This window comes from Lampetra planeri, chromosome 56 (assembly GCF_965212315.1).
Source record: "Lampetra planeri chromosome 56, kcLamPlan1.2.h2, whole genome shotgun sequence".
NCBI lineage: Eukaryota > Metazoa > Chordata > Hyperoartia > Petromyzontiformes > Petromyzontidae > Lampetra > Lampetra planeri.
This window is the reverse complement of record NC_136162.1, coordinates 556,587-579,811: the sequence shown is the minus strand read 5'-3', so window position 1 is coordinate 579,811 and position 23,225 is coordinate 556,587. Positions and strand designations below refer to the sequence as shown.

Sequence of the window (23,225 nt, the reverse complement as noted above, 5' to 3'; positions counted from 1 at the left end):
AATGCATTGTCCTTGAAACTGATTGGTCCACGCCAGAGACGGCTTTCTTTTGAGCCTCGTCTCAATTGGTGCTAGACCAGAGGATGACCACAAGTGTTGTGGTTAATGCACACATGATTCCTCGTAAAAAGGTTTCAGTTTTGTTGCCAGAAAAAAGGGGAAAACCTCCTACTATATTCCTATTATTATTTCAAGAGGTTCGTTTCGCAGCAGCAGAATGTGGTTCGTAGGCAGCGTCAGGGTGTTGAAACGGAGCGGTCTCTGTGGTTGGCACCGGACAGCCCTTGCCGACAGCGACACATCTGGTGAAGCCAGAAGGATTTCCCCTTGACAACAAACCTGGACTCTGCTACTGCTGCTGCTACTGCTGCTGCTGAGACCCGGGAAGGTCGAGACCCATTAAGAGGTTTTTTGTAACAACAACAAAAAACACTGCTGGGTATGGGAGAGCCACGAGACTGATGGGACTTAAAATGTGTGGAACGAACACGTGAACACACAGCGGACGTCTGATGGACGTTCGCCTTGGGGCATTAGGGCGGTGGGAAGTTTTGGCTCTCGCCCTCTTGACGCGCGCTCGGGGCTTGTACCCGCGTGATGTCCGACGTTTCGCCGTGTTGCCTTCAAACTATCGGCTCCCGGATGAGCTGACGGCGTTGATGGCGGATTTGGCGAGTAACGTGGTCGGATCGACCGGACTGTGAACGCCTCTGGTCCTGGTTAGATTACCGCATCGTCAAGTCGTGGTGTGCCTTTTGCCGTAGCCAAACATAATAATAACAACAATCCCCATGGGGGTTTATTTCGGGGATGCCGATTCCACGGGCGGTGGGACGGTGGGCATCCCAGCGGCCTGGCGATTCCAGAGGTGGCCTTCTCGACTCCTGTCTCCCCGGTGCGGCCATGGGTCCCATGAGCCAGTGTGGACCCCACGTCCCACTCTGGGCCCCACAGGCCACCACTTTGTGCCTCCCTTGGGGTTGTTGTGACCCACGGAACGGCGTGGGGGGGGTTGGGGGTGGTTGGTTTTCCACTCTGGCCGGTGTCGCGCGGTTCAAGACGTTTCGGCAACAAAACGGTGGCGGAGCTTCGCGTCGGGAAACATTTCGGCGGCGTCGGGAAACATTTCGGCGGCGTCGAGGCGTTCTCCGCGGGGCCGTCGGACACTCGGGCAGTGACCAGGAAGCCTCGGCGGGGTTCACAATGGCCACGTCGAAAACCTCGCCGCGCCGGCATCACCGCTGCCGAGAATCCTGGGTTCGAATCCGGGTTTCAGCCGCCCAATCCCGCGACTTAAATCGGGTTCTCAAGTGTGAGGGAGTCGGATGGTCCCCCCCCCCACTCGGTCACCGGTGGCTCACACAGGAGACCCACACACTCGTGTGGAGACCCACGGCATCGCAGAGAGATCCATAGACCGACAGAGGCCTATATATTCCACACAGCCTCTGAGTTATTATTGAATCGGGTTCGTAAGTATAGCGACCACCAAATAATTGCATAAGAGACCCATCGGCTCATGGAGAGACCCACAGACGCATAGACTTGCATCGAGACCCATAGGATCATGGAGAGAGACTTACACAGACCCGTCGATTTCGCACAGACCGAGTTGCGGTTAAATCGCGTGAAGTTGATGGGTCTCAGCCCGGTGACCAGTGACAGCTTGAGTCGAACCCAGGCGCTCAGCAATGCCAGCTCGAGTGTTTCCCAACACGGCCGTTGTGGAGGCCAGACAGAAATCATCTCCACCCGGCCACGGCCGTCAACCTCTCTTTGTGAACCCCAGCTTCCTTCAACGATGCTCTCGTCGGTATAATTTTGTCCGATTTCTACTCGACTGCGAGGAGCAGCGATCGCCGGTGTGCAGTAAATGCCGCACGGAGCTTTTTCAACGTTGTGGTGTCACGAGTCCTCTTCATTTTATGACTACAATGCTCCAGCTCGGTTACTCCCAGGATGGATCGTGTGTGTGCATATTGAACTTATTTCGCACCGTACGTAGCCAAACATGCTAATCGGAGGTGCAGGCAATAGTGGATGTTGTAGTCAGGGTGTCGTGTTGGTGGTAGTGATAATTTATGTGGTGGTGGTGGTATGGTGATGATAGTGGATGTAGTGGTGGTATGGTGTTGGTGGTATGGTGGTGAGATCATAGTGATGATAGTAGATGTAGTGGTGGTATAGTGGTGGTGTATGTGTTTAACTTATTTTGCACCGTACGTAGCCAACCTTGCTAACCGGAGGTGCGTTTCCATGTCGCTGGTATTGCCCGTGAGCGGGATCGTGTAAACCCGTCTTGTAAGATGGGCTCCACGTTTTGCAAGCATCGGGAAGAGAGGGCAAAACTGTGGCCGAGAAGACCCGGAGCTCTGCATGGAGCGACAGGCGAAAGTCGCTTCCACGCGGCGTTAATGCAGCCGATGACAACATAACGGGGAGTGTGCCCACGACGTTTGCATGATCCACCAAGCTTCATCTCCACAAACTCTTCCGATATAATAATAGTTCAATTTATAACGCGCGCAAATTTGCAGACGTAGTGGCCGCAACTCAGAGGCGCGGAAGGAAGCCATTGGAGCTACGTACTTTTAAATCATCTAGATTGAAATCTCATTTCTTTTAGAACTGCTTTTTGCGTTTAGGCTGTAGTCTTTCCTCCCCACACCTCCCATTTTAACACATTCATACATACCACGGTTGGTTACGTACGGTGCGAAAGCTCAACATGCATAGCACGGTTGACTATGTATGGTGTGAAAGAAGCTCAACATAGCACGGTCGGCTACGTACGGTGCTAAAGAAGTTCAACGTGAATACGAGCACCAGGCCAAGGCAGCAGCATCCACGTGGCGTTCAGGCGGCCGATTGAAGCTCCCGCACCGCGACAGAGAGGGACCGCGAGAGGCCACGCCGAGGGGAGTCACGCGGAGATTTATTAACGAACACGCACCCAAGAGGCCCAGTCGGGTCACCCTGCGCTACAGCATTTGTCCCATCTCGTACATCACAGCGGGGTTCTGACTTTCTGGCCGCGAGTCCCAGCCCCACCGCGCTGAATGGTCCTGGGAACACAACACCCTCCCCCCCCAGCCGATCTCTACACTACAGCCCCACGCTGACCCGCGTGGTGAAGTATGGTCAAACCCCGCAAACAACACACTGGGGGGGGGGGGGGGGGAGGGCTTTCATCCAGCAGTGGATTGGCAAAGGAGCCCGTAAATTACTAACTCGCATATGTACATGTATAAGCCCGTGGCCAATTCACTCCTGGACGAGGGATTCCATAGTTTGTGGGGTTTATCCCACCGTGCAGGTCAGTGTGGGTCAGCGGAGACGGGGAGCAGACATTGTTGTACAGTACAATGATGGTTTCACTGCACCGCCCTCTGCTGACAGCAGCAGCGGCAGCCTATATCACCCGTTAGGCACGGCGGTCGCTCGTCCAAGCGCGAAGCAGCGAAAAGCCTGCTTAGCTTGCGAGCTCTCACAAGAATCGGGGGGGGGGGGGGGGGGGTACGTGAATTCGGATAGAGGTTGGTTGCAGGTGAATTTCGTAAATTGGGGTGAATAAGATTTAACTTTTTAAAATCTAGAACAAAAACTCATTCCTTTTAAAACAGCTTTTTTTGTGCAAAGTATTGTCATCGCCCCCCACCCCACCTCTAATTAGCGCAGTTGGCTACGTACGCTGCGAAAGAAGTTCAGCGTACACACACAACACACACACACTTGGGGTGTTTCACGAGACAGATTCACCGCTCAGCGACGGGAGCCGCTCGCTTTCCCCGACGGGAAGACAAAACGCAAAACGAAACGCAGCAAGTTGAGGAAGCTGCGCAGTGACTCCGCCGTCAGGGATGCTGCCAAAATCCTGGGCTCCAATCCGGGTCTCAGCCACCCCTACTGGAGAGATCACGCCGGGGATTCTAGCGGAGCAAGTTTATGTTCCATGCCCGGTCACCGGCGACTCACATAAACGTGAGCCGTTCACTTTATTGGTCGTGGAAGGATGATGATGTTGATGACGAGAACTGCTTGCTGTGATGAAGCTGATGATGGTGACTGTTTGAAGGGATGATGATGATGACGATGTTGGATGAGACCACCGTGCTAGCAGGCCGACCTCTCCGAGCGGGATTTTAATTCTTAACCTTCCAACCGCGAGTCGAGCTCTGCACGTCAGTGAACGCGTCAGTGGGCGCGTTAGCGGTCGAGTTACACGGCAACAGTGACGGCAGTAGCGGCACGCGGCCCAGCGAATGGCGGCGGATGAGCGAGCGACGGCAAAACGGCATCAACGTTGGGAGTTCCCAAGTCGCCAAGAAGAAGAACCACTGAGGGGGCAAAGCACGCGGCATACCATCTCAGCGGGTCAGCTGCCCACCCTGTCGATCCGCCCGACGGATGCAGGGCAGCCCCGCTCGCTCACACCCGAGCGAGCGGTTGCGCAACTTGGGTTGCGTGCGCGGGACGTCTCCGGCAAACGGTTGCAGTCGCGCGACCGGTCGCTGCTCTCGGGAGTTCGAGACGAACACCCAACGCCGCAGAGCCGTCTAGCACCCCGGGCCCTGACCCCCGTCACTTTTTCCAACACTCGTTCACTTCTCGCGTTCACTCATCAGGCCTCTTCACTCGTTCACTTATCCAAGTTGAGAATCGATTGGGGGGGAGGAGTGAGGATGGGTTAACGATGTGTGTTGAGGGTGGAGATTTTGTGTGTGTGGAGAGAGGGTGGAGATTTTGTGTGAGTGTGTAGAGGGTGGATATTTTTTGTGTGTGTGAGAGCGTGGAGATTGTGTGTGTGTGGAGGAGAAGAATGTGTGTGTGTGGAGAGAGGGTGGAGGTTGTGTGTGTGTGTGTGGAGGAGGAGAATGTGTGTGTGTGGAGAGGGTTGAGAGTGGAGAAGCTTGAGAGTGGAGAATGTGTTTGGGAGAAAGCACGAGGGACTTGGCAGAGCGTGGAATTTATTTGGCAAATCGGAGAAAGCGCCGGCAGGGCAAATAATTATATAGGGAGGTCTACGGGGATGAGACGGGGTGGGGGTGGGGGCGCAGTGCACTGTGGGTAAGGTCGGGGCCCGTCGCCGTGACGATCAACGCGTGCCCTTGTGAATGGCGAGCGCCGCAAGGCTGGCAAGGCCGACCACAACCCCGCCCACGATCGCCATGCCCACCAGGCCGTCTGCAACAACACAGAAGAATCGTCAGCGGCATCATCGTCGGTGGTGACATCGTCAGCTTCTCATTATCAGAATCTCATTATCATCAGAATCTCCCAAAGGCTCAGAGCTACCAGACTAGGGCTCTTTCAGTGCTCATTGTGGCAGACTAAGGCTCCCGTAGGTTTCAGGCTCATAGCGGCAGATGAAGACACGCGCACCTTTCTGCATGGCCTTGTTGATGAGCTTCTCAAGCTGCAGCGCCTGCTGGTTCGTGGGCTCCTTGCGCAGGAGCGTCTTCACGAACTTCAGCGCCTTCTCGTAATCCTGCACCGTCGGACCACGCGGGGGAGGAAGGGTGGGGGGATTACTTTAGACAAGAATCCCGCTACCGATTACCGATCGGTGACGTGGAAGTCTCTCGCACAACAAGATGTTATTCCCATACGGCGGCGTTCTTCGTCACAAGGCCCCCCCCTGCGGTAGCCACTGGCGGCCCCCCTGACGTGCGCCCCTGCCCCCCCCCCCCCCCGGGCAATACACAAATGGTGGCAACATCCCCCCATCGCCATCACAAACCCCCCAATTATTTCAAATAGCGTGGTGGCAGTCCTCGCTCACACTGATGTTGTCTAATCGACGACAGTGACCCACCTCCCCCACGAAGTCTGAAAACGAGTGAAGAACGCTGCCCTACGGTAACAACCTAGCGAAGGCAGACTCGAGAAAGCCAGAATTCGGAGTAAACCGCACAGGCGAGGCCAAAATAATGTAGTTTTAATGAAAACCAAAAACTTCGACGGGAACACTGCACACGCGCTAATGAGGCTGCGCGTGATAGGACACGGATGTTCTGTAGTCAATCCACTTCAGCTATAATCATACTCAACTATTTTTCAGTTTACCAGGTAAGGCCCACTGAGCTATGACCTGGCCACACATAACGTATGTACGTTATGTTTGTATATTACAGGGCCGTAATTATAATATATATTGGGGGGGACACATCCCCAATATTAAAATATGCTCAAAATGTCCCCCCCCAAATATATCGCTATACAATAGATTTCTGTTAATATGATTGTGGCTATGGTTGTACTTTATTCATCACTAATCTCTGCCATTACATACAATGAAACAAGAACAGGTACAAAAGTAAAAACAGAACAATGTAATACAATACACGATTAGATATTATTGTAAAAAAAAAAGTCCATCCCGTGTGTTAATGAATTTTTTTCATATTTTAGGCAGGAAATTCGTTTTCAAATTTAGATTTTTTTTTCTTGGGAGGGGACCCCCAGGTCCCCTGGAAGATTTGGTCCCCCCCAATGTTGACTCCATGGCTACGGCCTTGGTATATTATGTATGTTAATGCGGGATTGATCGCCAAGGGCACTTTGAAAGTCCTATCCTGCCCCCCCCCCCCCCCATGCAGAGCGTGGTGGGCGAAGTTACCTTGAGCCGGTAGTAGCCGATAGAGATGTAGAAGAGGTAATCCCGAAGCTCATCTCCCTTCGCGTTGTGGCACAATTCTGGGGGAATATCGTCATCGTCGTCACCAACAGCAACAACAAACTTAACTACAAACTATTTTTTTATTAAACCAGGTAAGGCACCACTGAGCTATTTCGCTCTTTTTCAGAAGCGACCTTGTCATCACAAGTGGCCCATCATGTGGAAATGTATAGCGGCCAAATAGTTGAAACGTGTGATGTTGATTCTAAATGTGGAGGTAAAAACCGGAGGACACGGAGAAAAATCCAAGCGACCACAGGGAGAGAGACCTGTAAACTCCAAATATACAGCAGGCGTCAGGGTTGGGATCGAACCCACAACCTCTTGTATACCGGTCGAGGCTGGTAACATCGCCACCGTTTTCATCATCAAGATCGTCATCTTATCAACATCATCACTGTCAACAACATTCCTACATGTTGAATCATTCATTCATTTCCGATTCGCTCATTCTGCCACTCGCTCACCCCGTCGTTAATGACGAGGTGAGGGTGTCCCCTCCTCACCCTCTAGGAGTCGCACTCCGCGCTTCACGTCTTCGCTGTGCCGGGAGCGTACAAGGCACCACGCGTACTCAAACTGCGTGGCGGGTGATAGCGGCCCCTTCGCCATCTCTGCATTATACTTCTTCTCAAACTTCTACACACGCGCGCACACACAGCGAGGTTAGACACAGTATGTACTGTATGTTGAACTTCTTTCGCACCGTACATGGCCAACTGCGCTCACCGGAGGTGTGCAGACACAGCGAGGTTAGACACAGGACAGGACAGACACAGCGAGGTCAAACAGCAAGATCAGACAAAGCAGAGACGGGCCAAGTTAATTGTTAATGGCTATACTATTTGGTTCTTTCGGTAAAGTCACGTGGGTATAAAATTAAATAAATCACGACGTTTTGGGCGTAACACAAGCGTCCATCATTAGGTGGGAAAGCATGGTCTGCTGCCGATTTATTTTATTTTCTACCTACGTGACTTTACCGAAAGAACCAAAGAGTATGGATTCCTGCAGTTACGAAAGCTTCAAATCAAGACGTTAATGGCTAGTTTGATCGTTTGTTCACTTCTCAGTCTAGCTTGTCCTGGCGAGGGTCGCAGCGGCAGCGTGTTGAGCAGTGGCGGTCCAGACCTCCCTTTCCCTGGCGACAGACTCCAGCACTACTACGCTATACACTCCACTATACACTACATAACACTCCTATACACTCCACTATACACTACTACACTACATTACTATAAACTACACTACTATACAGACTCTAGCTCTTCCTTGTTGAACTCCCAGGCGTTCCCAGGCCAGCCGAGCGACATCGTTCCGCCAGCGTGTCCTGGGCCGGCCCCGGGGTCTTCGCCCAGTAGGACGGACTGCCCGGTAGAGTTCCAGGTGGAGTCCACTGGGGGGGGGGGGGGCATCCTTACCGGGTGCCCGAACCACCTCGACTGGCTCGCGTGTTCGTTTAACCAGGTGAGAGCTCAGGGGACCAGAATAGCCTCATTTGCAAAAGTGGGGGGAGGGACAAGCATGGTGCTAACGCAAATGGGACAGACACAAGACAGCGTGGACAAGCACAGTAGCACTGTCTGTAAGCATCAGCAGGGACTACTATAGCAGGTGGGCGGCATGGCAACACATAGTAGCGGGGACAGAGACAGCAGATAACATGGGCAGGCAGCACGCTCTTGCTGTCACCACCACCACTACCATCACAACGACAATGGCTATGCCATTATCATTACCATAATCACCGCTATCATTACCTTCACCACCACTACCATCATCACCACCACTATCACCACCATCGTGGAAAACCACCACTACGTTCGTCACCACCATGTTCATCATCACCAGGACTACCATAATGTATGTTGAACTTCTTTCGCACCGTACTTTGCCAACCGTGCTAATCAGAGGCGCGGGGGAAGTGCAACGAATGACTTTCATCATCACTGCTATCGCTACCATCATGGGAACCTTCACCATTGCCATCACTGCCACCACCCACCGTCCCCACCACCACCCACCACCACCACCCACCACCACCACCACCCACCACCACCACCACCCACCACCACCACCCACCACCACCATCACCCACCACCACCATCACCACCCACCAACATCACCACCACCACCACCACCCACCACTATCATCACCACCACCCACCACCATCATCACCACCACCCACCACCATCATCATCATCACCACCACCCACCACCATCACCCACCACCCAACACCATCACCACCACCCACCAACATCACCACCACCACCACCCACCAACATCACCACCACCACCCACCAACATCACCACCACCACCCACCAACATCACCACCACCACCCACCAACATCACCACCACCACCACCCATCACAACCACCCACCACCATCACCACCACCCACCACCATCACCGTCACCACCCACCATCACCCACCACCATCACCACCCACCATCACCACCACCGCTACCCATGATCATCATCGCTACTCATACGGTCGTCACCTTCACTCACAACTACAACCACCATCATTGGCGAGACATCGGCGGTGTTATTGTAGCAAAACATCAAAGCCATAAAAATACGTCCTCTAAACAAAAACCCGCTCGTAACGATTGTCAGTGAGCACTGCTTAAGTTGTGAACAAAACCTCGCACTTTAAAACACCGAGGGCAGGGCGCGACCGCCCGTCCTCGCCTAGATTCCCTACCGGGAAAGGCGCGGCCACCCGGGTAGACATACTAGGCCGCAAGGGGGTAGGGAGTAGGGAAAGAGTGTGGGTGGCGTGGGTGGGAAGCATAAGCGAGGATATTTATTGAGGCGGAGCACAACTGGAGTCCCCGGAGCAGCTGGAATCATCTCACCATGAGATCCTCGGCCGATATGAAGTCATTTAGAATAGCCTCCATCGCTGCGCTGCCGAGAGTAGAATTCCCACAGCGGATTGGCGTCGAATGACGTCATGCCGCTTGACACAGCCGACACTTATGGTGTAATGACGTCACTCGGAGGTTTGGATATTCGTCGTGGAGTCAAGGTGACTCGCCGCGTCCCCGTGGCGTCATGTTGTTCGCGACCTCGTGATACAGATGGATGACATCATCATGGATGATATCATTTTGACACGGAGAGTCATGGTCGCGCGCTACCATATATCGTAGGATTTTACGATATATCGTGGAATTTAACGATATATCGTAGGATTTTGCGATATATCGTGGAATTTAACGATATATCGTAGGATTTTACGATATATCGTGGAATTTAACGATATATCGTAGGATTTTGCGATATATCGTAGGATTTAAAAAATCGTTATATTTGACGATATATCGTAGGATCTTGCTTATCGTAGAATCTTACGCTTCATCATAGGATGTTATGATATATCGTAGGATTTCATTATATACCGTGGGATTTTATTAAATATCGTAGGATGTTATACATAGTTGGATTTTACAATATATCGTAGGATTTCATAATATGTCCATATTACTGGGGAGGGCGTCGCCACGACCAGAGCGGGGCCTCGTCTCCTGCTTTGATTGTGGCCTGCGGGGCCACGTGGCCTGCGGGGCCACGTGGCCTGCGGGGCCACGTGGCCTGCGGGGCCACGTTGGCGTCGAGTTGCCGGGCGCTTCGACGACGCTTCTCGTGGCCCCAGCCGTCGTGCCCCCGACCATCCTCTCCTGCCGAGGCGAGTCGCGACACGGCACACACTCGGCCCCCAGCTCCACTTCACGCAGCTCCTTGCGCCGGGTCGCGGTCTCGTCGTTCGTCGGTACGGGGGAGACCGGGCCGTGTTCGGGCTGACTGGCCACTCCGACCGGGTCGGTGGTCGGAGTTGGTCCATAGGGTGGTGGCCGCGACCGCGGGTTCGTCGGTTGTCGTGGGATCCATCGAGGGGGTCGAATGCTCGTCGACACTGGGGCGTCGGCGACCATTATTTCCGAGCTCATTTTATAACATCTTGCCGGACAAATGCTGTATGCCACTGCACGTTGTGTGAAGCCGGCCCGTGTGAACCCGGAGGCCTGGTGACCGGAGGTCACGGTCCGGGGGCCCCAAAGAGGGGCCTGGGGGACCACGGGACCAGGCCCAGGTCCCTCTCGAAGGCTCGAGAAGGGGGGCGTGGCTCGGGGCGGAGTCAGCCCCGCCACGGGCAATATCAGCCGGGGCTGGCTGTTGCAAGAATCGAGATGGAAGCCGTCACCGGGAGAAGACCTGCCCGACTACAAGACCCGGACCCGAGCCGGGGTCTGGTCCGAGATAGCCACCCCGTGTGAGCTAGGGTGAGCTGGGGTGAGCTAGGGTGAGCTGGGGTGAGCTGGGGTGAGCTGGCGTGAGCTGGGGTGAGCTGGGGTGAGCTAGGGTGAGCTGGGGTGAGCTAGGGTGAGCTAGGGTGAGCTGGGGTGAGCTAGGGTGAGCTGGGGTGAGCTGGGGTGAGCTAGGGTGAGCTGGGGTGAACTGGGGTGAGCTGGCGTGAGCTGGGGTGAGCTGGGGTGAGCTGGGGTGAGCTAGGGTGAGCTGGCGTGAGCTGGGGTGAGCTGGGGTGAGCTGGGGTGAGCTGGGGTGAGCTAGGGTGAGCTGGCGTGAGCTGGGGTGAGCTGGGGTGAGCTGGGGTGAGCTAGGGTGAGCTGGCGTGAGCTGGGGTGAGCTAGGGTGAGCTGGGGTGAGCTAGGGTGAGCTAGGGTGAGCTGGGGTGAGCTAGGGTGAGCTGGGGTGAACTGGGGTGAGCTGGCGTGAGCTGGGGTGAGCTGGGGTGAGCTGGGGTGAGCTGGGGTGAGCTGGCGTGAGCTGGGGTGAGCTAGGGTGAGCTGGCGTGAGCTGGGGTGAGCTAGGGTGAGCTGGGGTGAGCTAGGGTGAGCTGGGGTGAGCTGGGGTGAGCTAGGGTGAGCTGGGGTGAACTGGGGTGAGCTGGCGTGAGCTGGGGTGAGCTGGGGTGAGCTGGGGTGAGCTGGCGTGAGCTGGGGTGAGCTGGGGTGAGCTGGGGTTAGCCAGCCCGGAGGAGATACCTTCCTGGGGTAGCTGGTGAAGGGACAGATATACTTCTTCGTGATTTGAAGCTTTTGTGAATGCAGGAATCCATACTCTTTGGTTCTCTCGGTAAAGTCACGTAGGTAGAAAATAAAATAAATAAATCACGACGTTTCGGGCGCAGCACAAGCGTCCGTCATCAGGTGCATCTCACAGCGCGCGATGCAGCGACTGCCTTAGTTCGATGGCCAGCGCAAGCCACCGTTGCAAGGATGACCAGAGATCAGCGAAGTATTGTGGTTGATTTGTGGCGAGCACTTTGTGTGTAATGTATGGGACTGTGATGACAGTACATGATTGAGATTACGTGATCCATGTGGGGAGCGGTGGTGTAGCGGTTAGCACGCTGCACTACGAACCTAGGGACCCGAATTCGATTCCCGCTCACGGCCAACACAAGTGATGATTGTCTGAACCGGTCCTGGGCCTTCTTTCGGTAGACTCAGATGAGTTTCTGGTACGGTGTGTAAACATCGCCACTAGGGAGACAAAGGTGGCCGGGCGTGGTGCTGGCTACCCACTCCCTCGTGTGCCTTGCTGGCCTTCACAGGTGCTGCTCGCAAACAGCACTTGCCCTAACAGTCTGTTACAGGCTATACGGGTGATCTTTGTCTTTGATGGGATTGTGACGACACTACGTGATTGTGAGTACAATCATCCACGGCGCCTCGTGTGACTGGCGGCGCGCGCGGCCTGACGCTGGACATGGGAGCCGAGTCGCCGTGTTGAGAAGACCCGGCAAGTAGCGTCGTCTGTGCGTGCGGGTGGCGTGCGTCACATACAGAGTCAGCTGGAGACGGGGTGGTCGTGGGAGACACCGTCCTCCCCTTTTATTGTTGTTGCCGAGCTCACATCGCCACTCGTGCCCCCCTCTCACACACGACCGCGCTGCCGCACGACCCGTCCCAGTCACGACCCTGTCCACGTTGCACCGACGGCGTCGAACCGAGACAGCCAACCGCTGTCCGGCCGCACAATGATCTGGCGAAGGCGGCAGCGACGAGGGCGGCGACGACGAGACGAGTCCACTCCCAGAACCTGCAGCCCGGAGCTCCCCGCTCTACGCTGCTTTTATTCCCCTCGTCGCGGCCTGGCTCCGCCCTAGCCGCGCCTCCCTTCTCGAACCCTCCAGAGAGTTTCCAGGGGCTTGCCCACGAGGTCTACCGTGACCCTTGCACCAGTTCCTCCGTCCTGCCGGCACACACACCGTGTGTATGCTCAACGGTGTGTGCGCTAAGTGTCTACCTGCAGTTGCAGCTGCTGTCCAACGGTATTGCATGGTGAGCAATGAAACTTGTGAACAAGACTTAGACATGGATTATGTCGCAGGGTCGTGGGAGGTGATGACGGCCTTCCAGCTGTGGATTGACCACGGCCGATGATAACACGTGAGCACGATGGAGTCCATAAAGGGCAGGGAGTCTATGAAGGGCAGGGAGTCACTACAAAGGGCAGGGAGTCACTACAAAGGGCAGGGTGTCACTACAAAGGGCAGGGTGTCACTACAAAGGGCAGGGTGTTACTACAAAGGGCAGAGAGTCACTACAAAGGGCAGGGAGTCACTACAAAGGGCAGAGAGTCACTAAAAAGGGTAGGGAGTCACTACAAAGGGCAGGGTGTCCCTACAAAGGGCAGGGAGTCACCACAAAGGGCAGGGTGTCACCACAAAGGGCAGGGAGTTACTACCAACGGCAGGGTGTTACTACAAAGGGCAGGGTGCTTCAACAAAGGGCAGGGAGTCACCACAAAGGGCAGGGTGTCACCACAAAGGGCAGGGAGTTACTACAAAGGGCAGGGTGTCACTACAAAGGGCAGGGAGTCACTACAAAGGGCAGGGAGTCACTACAAAGGGCAGGGAGTCACTACAAAGGGCAGGGTGTCACTACAAAGGGCAGGGAGTCACTACAAAGGGCAGGGAGTCACTACAAAGGGCAGGGAGTCACTACAAAGGGCAGGGTGTTACTACAAAGGGCAGGGTGTCACTACAAAGGGCAGGGAGTCACTACAAAGGGCAGGGAGTCACTACAAAGGGCAGGGAGTCACTACAAAGGGCAGGGTGTCACTACAAAGGGCAGGGAGTCACTACAAAGGGCAGGGAGTTACTACAAAGGGCAGGGTGTTACTACAAAGGGCAGGGTGTTACTACAAAGGGCAGGGTGTCACTACAAAGGGCAGGGAGTCCCTACAAAGGGCAGGGTGTCACTACAAAGGGCAGGGTGTTACTACAAAGGGCAGGGTGTCACTACAAAGGGCAGGGAGTCACTACAAAGGGCAGGGAGTCACTACAAAGGGCAGGGAGTCACTACAAAGGGCAGGGAGTCACTACAAAGGGCAGGGTGTTACTACAAAGGGCAGGGTGTCACTACAAAGGGCAGGGAGTCACTACAAAGGGCAGGGAGTCACTACAAAGGGCAGGGAGTCATCACAAAGGGCAGGGTGTCACTACAAAGGGCAGGGAGTCACTACAAAGGGCAGGGTGTCACTACAAAGGGCAGGGAGTCACTACAAAGGGCAGGGAGTCACTACAAAGGGCAGGGAGTCACTACAATGGGCAGGGAGTCACTACAAAGGGCAGGGTGTCACTACAAAGGGCAGGGAGTCGCTACAAAGGGCAGGGTGTCACTACAAAGGGCAGGGAGTCACTACAAAGGGCAGGGAGTCACTACAAAGAGCAGGGTGCTACTACAAAGGGCAGGGTGTCACTACAAAGGCCAGGGTGTCACTACAAAGGGCAGGGTGTCACTACAAAGGGCAGGGAGTCACTACAAAGGGAGGGAGTCACTACAAAGAGCAGGGTGCTACTACAAAGGGCAGGGAGTCACTACAAAGGGCAGGGAGTCACTACAAAGGTCAGGAAGTCTCTACAAAGGGCAGGGTGTGACTACAAAGGGCAGGGTGTCACTACAAAGGGCAGGGTGTCACTACAAAGGGCAGGGAGTCACTACAAAGAGCAGGGTGCTACTACAAAGGGCAGGGTGTCACTACAAAGGCCAGGGTGTCACTACAAAGGGCAGGGAGTCGCTACAAAGGGCAGGGTGTCACTACAAAGGGCAGGGAGTCACTACAAAGGGCAGGGAGTCACTACAAAGAGCAGGGTGCTACTACAAAGGGCAGGGTGTCACTACAAAGGCCAGGGTGTCACTACAAAGGGCAGGGTGTCACTACAAAGGGCAGGGAGTCACTACAAAGGGCAGGGAGTCTCTACAAAGGGCAGGGTGTGACTACAAAGGGCAGGGTGTGACTACAAAGGGCAGGGTGTCACTACAAAGGGCAGGGTGTCTCCATAACGAGCCGGGCATCACTGGAAAGGGCTGGGAGCCCGTGGGAAGGCCTGGGTCGACCCCTGGGTGGTGCTGCCGCTGCTGGGGCTTGTGTCGGGGGCGATGGTGCTGCTTGTGCAGGGAGCCGTCTCGGGGGGTCGCAGTGACCAGGAGACTACACACACAGACACACAAAGACAAAGATCCCCCATATAGCCTTCACAGACTGTTGGGGCACACTGGCACGGCACACGAGGGGGTGGGTGGCCAACACCACGCCCGGCCGCCTTTGTCTCCCCAGTGGCGATGTTTACACACTGCACCAGATACTCATTTGAGGCTCAGTCGACCTAGGGGAAGCCCAGAACTGGTTCAAATGTTCGACAATGTTGCTGGTTGTGAGCAGGAATCGAACTCGGGTCGTTGGATTCGTAGCGCAAACCATTCCGCCACCACTCCCCGTATACAAAGACAAAGATCCCCTGTGTAGCCTTTACAGACCGTCGGGGCAAGTGCTGTTAGTGAGGAGCCCTGTTACAGGCTGAGTCGCCCTAGGGGAGGCCCAGCACCGGTTATTCTCTGTGAGCAGGAATTTAACTCGGGTCGCTGGATTGGTAGCGCAGCGCACTAAGGGGCCGTCCATAAATGACGTCACGCGATTTTGGACGATTTTTGACCCACCCCCCCTCGTCACACGACGTCACAAAAAGCAAGACCCCCCCTCAAATATGACGTCACAAAGTTCTGCCCCCTCCCCCCAAAAAAATTAAAACATGCTTAAATTCGCCTTAAACTATTGTAGTGCGTATTTAATGTGGCGCTGCACTCTGATGTTGTAGGAGAATACATTTATTATAAAGTCTATTTAATTAAGTAGAACGTGTTGTCTGTATCGATTTAAAGTTGCGCATTTTGATGTGACGTCACATTTCTCACCCCCCCTTCCCCTCGTCACACATTGTCAGAAATGTTTGACCCCCCCCTAGGTGCGTGACGTCATTTATGGACGGCCCCTAACCGCTGCACCACGGCTCCCACGCAGACACACAAATTCTGGACACCGATCCCCCGTGTCGCCTCTGGGAGGGGTGGTGACGCGGAGTTGCTACCCCTTTACCACACAACCAAACCTGGACATATTTATCAGTACCAGATCTCTGTACGAATAAACAAAGCTATAATCTAGCATTCATTTAGCAAGGTAAGGCTCACTGAGCTACTTCGCTTCTCTTTCCGAAGTGGCTTATCATCATCATGTAGAAATAGCAGCCACATACTCTGAACACGTGATGTTCATTCGAAATATGGAGGGAAAAACTGGAGGATCTGGAGAAAGAGCCACGTGACCACAGGAGAGAGAGACACGCAAACTCCAAATATACAGCAGGTGTCAGGGTCGGGAATGAACCCACAACCTCCTGCGTACCAGGCGAGGTAGTTAACATATCCTAGCCACCGTGATGGTAATGAGAGAGAGAGAGACGCAAACTCCAAATATAAAGCAGGTGTCAGGGTCGGGAATGAACCCACAACCTCCTGAATACCAGGCGAGGTAGTTAACATCTCCTGACCACCGCGGTGCCCCTAAATCAACTGCTGACACCAAAACACAGCCGATGCTAGTTCCGGGACGGGTGGTAACTCTGGTGGTCCACCTGTGGACCCGGAGGCCGGACGCGATCCGCGACCTCATTTCATAACCGGAAACCTCCTGAAAAAGACCTTTAGAGCTCATCCGATTCCTCCAGTATAAATAAGGAGTCTGATTCTGTAACTTAATACGTCCCACAGCCACGTAAGGCTGCTTGAAGCCTCTATATAAGGAACGAAACAGTTAGACTTCTGCACAAATCTGGCTGTCGCCTGATGAAGCTGGTTGTAATTACTGGCGAAACGTCGTACTCAGATTGTAAATGTTGTGGCTTGGCTCTCCAACACACTGGTGTGATGTACTAGTACACTACACCATACACTACACCAGGGGTCCTCAAACTACGGCCCGTGGGCCACATGCGGCCCGCCGAGGACATTTATCCGGCCCATGGTCACTAATTAGACTGCGCTGGTGAGCACTCATTGGGCTGCGCTGGTGAGCACTAATTGGGCTGCGCTGGTGAGCACTCATTGGGCTGCGCTGGTGAGCACTCATTGGGCTGCGGTGGCGAGCACTCATTGGGCTGCGCTTGTGAGCACTAATTGGGCTGCGCTGGTGAGCACTCATTGGGCTGCGCTGGTGAGCACTCATTGGGCTGCGGTGGCGAGCACTCATTGGGCTGCGCTGGTGAGCACTAATTGGGCTGCGCTGGTGAGCACTCATTGGGCTGCGCTGGTGAGCACTCATTGGGCTGCGCTTGTGAGCACTAATTGGGCTGCGCTTGTGAGCACTCATTGGGCTGCGCTTGTGATCACTAATTGGGCTGCGCTTGTGAGCACTAATTGGGCTGCGCTGGTGAGCACTCATTGGGCTGCGCTTGTGATCACTAATTGGGCTGCGCTTGTGATCACTAATTGGGCTGCGCTTGTGAGCACTCATTGGGCTGCGCTTGTGAGCACTCATTGGGCTGCGCTTGTGAGCACTAATTGGGCTGCGCTGGTGAGCACTCATTGGGCTGCGCTTGTGATCACTAATTGGGCTGCGCTTGTGAGCACTCATTGGGCTGCGCTTGTGATCACTAATTGGGCTGCGCTTGTGATCACTAATTGGGCTGCGCTTGTGAGCACTCATTGGGCTGCGCTTGTGATCACTAATTGGGCTGCGCTGGTGAGCACTAATTGGGCTGCGCTGGTGAGCACTAATTGGGCTGCGCTGGTGAGCACTAATTGGGCTGCGCTTGTGAGCACTAATTGGGCTGCGCTGGTGAGCACTAATTGGGCTGCGCTTGTGAGCACTCATTGGGCTGCGCTGGTGAGCACTCATTGGGCTGCGCTGGTGAGCACTCATTGGGCTGCGCTGGTGAGCACTCATTGGGCTGCGCTGGTGAGCACTCATTGGGCTGCGCTGGTGAGCACTCATTGGGCTGCGCTGGTGAGCACTCATTGGGCTGCGCTGGTGAGCACTCATTGGGCTGCGCTGGTGAGCACTCATTGGGCTGCGCTGGTGAGCACTCATTGGGCTGCGCTGGTGAGCACTCATTGGGCTGCGCTGGTGAGCACTCATTGGGCTGCGCTGGTGAGCACTCATTGGGCTGCGCTGGTGAGCACTCATTGGGCTGCGCTGGTGAGCACTCATTGGGCTGCGCTGGTGAGCACTCATTGGGCTGCGCTGGTGAGCACTCATTGGGCTGCGGTGGTGAGCACTCATTGGGCTGCGCTTGTGAGCACTCATTGGGCTGCGCTGGTGAGCACTCATTGGGCTGCGCTGGTGAGCACTCATTGGGCTGCGCTGGTGAGCACTCATTGGGCTGCGCTGGTGAGCACTCATTGGGCTGCGCTGGTGAGCACTCATTGGGCTGCGCTGGCGAGCACTGATTGAGCTGCGGCGGTGGGCACTGATTGAACTGCGGCGGTGGGCACTGATTGAGCTGCGGCGGTGGGCACTCATTGTGCCCACCGAACTGCGATCTGTAAACAAAACTGCAGGTGTAATTAACTTTTTAATGGCACCCGCACCAGTGTGAGCCTGGGGTAAAAGCGGAGTTCCCCCAATTAGACTGCATTGATGGGCAGTGCAGTCTGTATGTCTCTGTGTGGGCAAAGTTATTGCTGATATATTGTTTTTGTAGCGCTGTATATATATAGGTATTTTACTAATAGCAATTTTGACTCCCTAGGAAACAATGATGTCAAGAAAGAGAAAAATTTACTCTGAGTGTAGGATATTCAAAGAACAGTGGACTTATGATTACTTTTTCATGCAGTACAAGGAAAGAGCTGTGTGTCTGATATGCCAGAATATAGTGTCTGTGTTCAAAGAATACAATTTACGTCGACACAATGAAACTTAACATAAAGATAAATATGATTGTTTGGTCGGAGAAGTGAGAAAAGATAAAATATTAAAACTGAAAAATACATTAACAACTCAGCAAAATACTTTTGTGAAGCAGAAGCAGCTAAATATTTCATCACTGCGAGCAAGTTTTCAAGTTGCCAAGCTAATAGCGTGCACTGGCAGACCATTCGTTGAGGGAGAATTTGTTAAAGAATGCCTTCTTTCTGTTGCCAAAGAGATGTGTCCAGAAAAGGTCGATTTATTTAGTACAGTGAGTCTTTCAGGACCTACAATTACACGGAGGATTGAAGAAATGGGAGACAATTTGCATCAGCATTTGCAAAACTCCACAAAAAAATATTCCTATTTTTCCTTGGCACTCGACGAAAGCAATGATGTTCGTGATTCTGCACAACTTCTAATTTTTATTCGTGGGACGAATGACTATTTCGAAGTCACAGAAGAGCTTGCTGCACTGCAAAGCATCAAAGGAACAACTACAGGAGAGGATATCTATGAAAAGGTTTGCCAAACTGTGCATGGTTTGGAGCTGAACTGGGCTCAACTAGCCAGTGTGACAACTGATGGTGCTCCTAGCATGGTGGGGTCTAAGAAAGGAGTAATTGCTCGCATTAACCAAGAGATGGACAAACATAACCATTCTCATCCAATAGCCATACACTGCCTCATCCACCAACAAGCGCTGTGTAGTAAATCACTGAAGTGGGACTCTGTTATGAAAATTGTGGTATTCTGTGTTAACTTCATTAGAGCTCATGCACTAAACCACAGACAATTTCAGGAATTTCTGTCTGAGCTAAATGTTGACTATGAAGATGTTCTGTACTACACAGAAGTCTGTTGGCTGAGTCGAGGGAGAGTTTTGAAACGTTTCTATGACTTACTTCCACAGATTACAGCTTTTCTACTTTCAAAAAACAAAGAAGTACCAGAGCTCAATGATGCAGAATGGAAATAGCACCTTGCCTTTCTGACAGATGTAACAGAGTTACTCAACAGTTTCAATGTGCAACTTCAAGGAAAGGGGAAGCTCATCTGTGATATGCAATCACATGTCAAAGCATTTGAAGTAAAATTAGGCCTCCTCATCAAACAAGTGAAGGAGGAAAACTTCTGCCATCTCCCCACAACTCAAAATCTGTTAGCGGAAAAACCATTGGTTGCATTCCCAAACAAAACATGTGTGGATTCACTGGAAAAATTGCAAAAGGAGTTCCAATTTAGATTTAAAGAGCTTCATATCCATGAACAGGACATACAGCTTTTCCGTAACCCATTTTCTATTGACATTGAAAATGTGGATACAATTTACCAAATGGAACTGGCTTAACTGCAGAATTGTGACTCTCTGAAAGACGCATTCAAGTCAAGCAGCCTTCATAATTTCTATGCATCTCTCCCCTCTGAGACATATCCTCATCTCAGGAACCATGCACTCAAAATGGCAACCATCTTTGGCAGCACTGATGTCTGTGAACAGACTTTTTCCAGAATGAAACATTTGAAATCTCCAACCAGATCTAGACTAACGGATGCACACTTGCATCACTTGTTACGACTAGCAGTGACAAATATGGAACCGGACATTGACCATCTCATTAGCCAAAAGCAGGCCCATATTTCCCATTGAAATACTGGCAAGTTTGTTGATTTAACTTTACTTGTTCTTCATTTTAAAAATTGTATTTGTTCTCGTTTTGTTTCTTCACTTCAAAATAAGATATATGCAGTGTGCATAGGAATTTGTTCATAGTTTTTTTTAACTATAGTCCGGCCCTCCAATGGTCTGAGGGACAGTGAACTGGCCCCCTGTTTAAAAAGTTTGAGGACCCCTGCACTACACCATACACTACACCATACACTACACACACTACACTACACAACACCATACACTACTATACACTACACCACTATACACTAATGCTGTACTAGTGACGAATTGGCCACGTTCTGTCTACGTGACAACCCTTACTAGTTGACTGTGTCGGGTGGTGGCGGGTTTTAACGACACATTTATATATTTACGCGATCTAATCCAAAAACACCTCTATTATGGACGATATTGGTCGCGAAAGCCTACATGTTAAAATTATATTGCGACTTTAAATATTGACTTAAAACTTTTGTGACTGCAGAAATTCATATTCTTTGGTTCTTTCGGTAAAGTCACGTAGATAGAAAAATAATAATAAATTAAGTGAATAAAAATAAATAATAATAAAATAAATAATTAAATAATAATAACACAAATACACTAATGTATACTGTAACCTGGTTCTTAATCGAAGTGAGTGTACTGGCAGTCTAGAATGTAGACTGTAGCCTGGTTATTAAGTTTGGTGAGTGTACTGGCATGCTATAATGTAGACTGTTTCAATGGTTATTAAGTTGGGTGAGTGTACTGGCATTCTATAATGTAGACTGTAGCCTGGTTAATAAGTTTGGTGAGTGTACTGGCAGTCTATAATGTAGACTGTAGCAATGGTTATTAAACTGATTGAGCATACTGGCAGTCTATAATGTAGACTGTAGCCTGGTTCTTAACCTGAGTGAGCGTACTGGCAGCATATATTATAGATTTAATCTTGGTTTTTTCAGTAATTTTAATATAGGAGGGAGCTGTGGATGAAGGAGGGAGCTGTGGATGGAGGAGGGAGCTGCGGATGACGAAGGGAGCTGTGGATGAAGGAGGGAGCTGTGGATGGAGGAGGGAGCTGTGGATGAAGGAGGGAGCTGTGGATGAAGGAGGGAGCTGTGGATGGAGGAGGGAGCTGTGGATGGAGGAGGGAGCTGTGGATGAAGGAGGGAGCTGTGCATGAAGGAGGGAGCTGTGCATGAAGGAGGGAGCTGTGCATGGAGGAGGGAGCTGTGGATGAAGGAGGGAGCTGTGCATGGAGGAGGGAGCTGTGCATGAAGGAGGGAGCTGTGCATGAAGGAGGGAGCTGTGCATGAAGGAGGGAGCTGTGGATGAAGGAGGGAGCTGTGGATGAAGGAGGGAGCTGTGGATGAAGGAGGGAGCTGTGGATGAAGGAGGGAGCTGTGGATGGAGGAGGGAGCTGTGGATGAAGGAGGGAGCTGTGCATGAAGGAGGGAGCTGTGCATGAAGGAGGGAGCTGTGGATGAAGGAGGGAGCTGTGAGTGATGGTGAGAGCTGTGGATGAAGTAGGGAGTTGTGCATGAAGGAGAGACCTGTGGATGAAGGAGGGAACTGTGGATGAAGAAGGGAGCTGTGCATGAAGGAGGGAGCTGTGGATGAAGGAAGGAGCTGCGAGTGATGGTGAGAGCTGTGGATGAAGGAGGGAGCTGTGGATCAAGGAGGGAGTTGTGGATCAAGGAGGGAGCTGTGAGTGATGGAGGGAGCTGTGGATGAAGGAGGGAGCTGTGGATGAAGAAGGAAGCTGTGGATGAAGTAGGGAGCTGTAGATGTAGAAGGGAGCTGTGCATGAAGGAAGGAGCTGCGAGTGATGGTGAGAGCTGTGGATGAAGGAGGAGCTTCGTATAATGGAGAAAGGGGCACCTCCGCAGTTCTCCTCACCTGCTATGTGCATCAACACAGCCAGGATGGCCGACAGGGCACATCCTAGCACGAAGGCCAGGGCAGGGCCCAGGCGGGGTCGAGGTAGCGCCCTGACGCCCCAGCGAGCCCCAATGCCCGGACCGTGGGCCCCAGTGGAGGCCTCCTCGGCCTCGCCTGGGGAGCCCCCCATCCTTGCGGGCCCCACGGGGAAACGGCCTCCTCCGTCACGCCCATCACCACCCATGGAGACACTAAACACCGGACTGAGTCGTGCAAATTGTGGAGGAGATGGGAGAGTGATGAGCAAAATGGGGTAGAAATCATTGATCCACCATCTCAAGGTCACGTCTCTCTGATCATTGGTCTACTATCTCAAGGTAATGTCTCTCTAATCATGTGTCTATCATCTCAAGGTCACATGTCTCTGATCATTGGTCTACCATCTCAAGGTAACGTTTCTTTGATCATTGTTCCACCATCTCAAGGTGAGTTCTCTGATTTTGCTCGACTGTGCCAAGATCATAATCTTGCCCTAAGATGTCCATGCCTCTCGAGTTTAACCCACGCAGAATCAAGTATCTGATCTGCTCACCCAAGGTGATGCCGTTTCTCAGATCTCGCTCCCATCATCTAAGAGTTGCTGTCTCTGGCTCATGGCCCACCTCCTCTTGGCCACGTCTCTGATTCCTGGTCCTACGTCTCTAGATTGGTTTTCTCACAACATGAGTGGTGATGATGCTTTGGTAATGATGCTGCGGACGATGATCATGATGATGCTTT

At 52.7% G+C, this 23,225-nt stretch overlaps 1 protein-coding gene across 1 annotated transcript; it reads right to left on the bottom strand.

Moving 5' to 3' along the window:
* Window positions 1-2,913: 2,913 nt before the first annotated feature.
* On the bottom strand, window positions 2,914-9,699 carry FIS1 (fission, mitochondrial 1). Its single transcript, XM_078618143.1, has 5 exons — window positions 9,544-9,699; window positions 7,186-7,318; window positions 6,620-6,696; window positions 5,383-5,488; window positions 2,914-5,184 (listed from the first exon to the last, which is right to left on the bottom strand). Exons 1-5 carry the CDS (start codon window positions 9,586-9,588, stop codon window positions 5,096-5,098), a joined length of 450 nt encoding a protein of 149 aa, XP_078474269.1. The 5' UTR covers window positions 9,589-9,699; the 3' UTR covers window positions 2,914-5,095.
* Between the last annotated feature and the right edge of the window lie 13,526 nt (window positions 9,700-23,225).

What these genes read in the sequence shown, in the direction of transcription:
- FIS1 (XM_078618143.1), bottom strand. Translation starts at nt 9,588, where the DNA reads ATGGAGGCTATTCTAAATGACTTCATATCGGCCGAGGATCTCATG. An exon ending in TATCGGCCGAGGATCTCATG is followed by an intron (nt 7,319 to 9,543) that starts GTGAGATGATTC and finishes GCGCGTGTGTAG; the next exon opens with AAGTTTGAGAAGAAGTATAA. An exon ending in TCGGCTACTACCGGCTCAAG is followed by an intron (nt 5,489 to 6,619) that starts GTAACTTCGCCC and finishes CCGACGGTGCAG; the next exon opens with GATTACGAGAAGGCGCTGAA.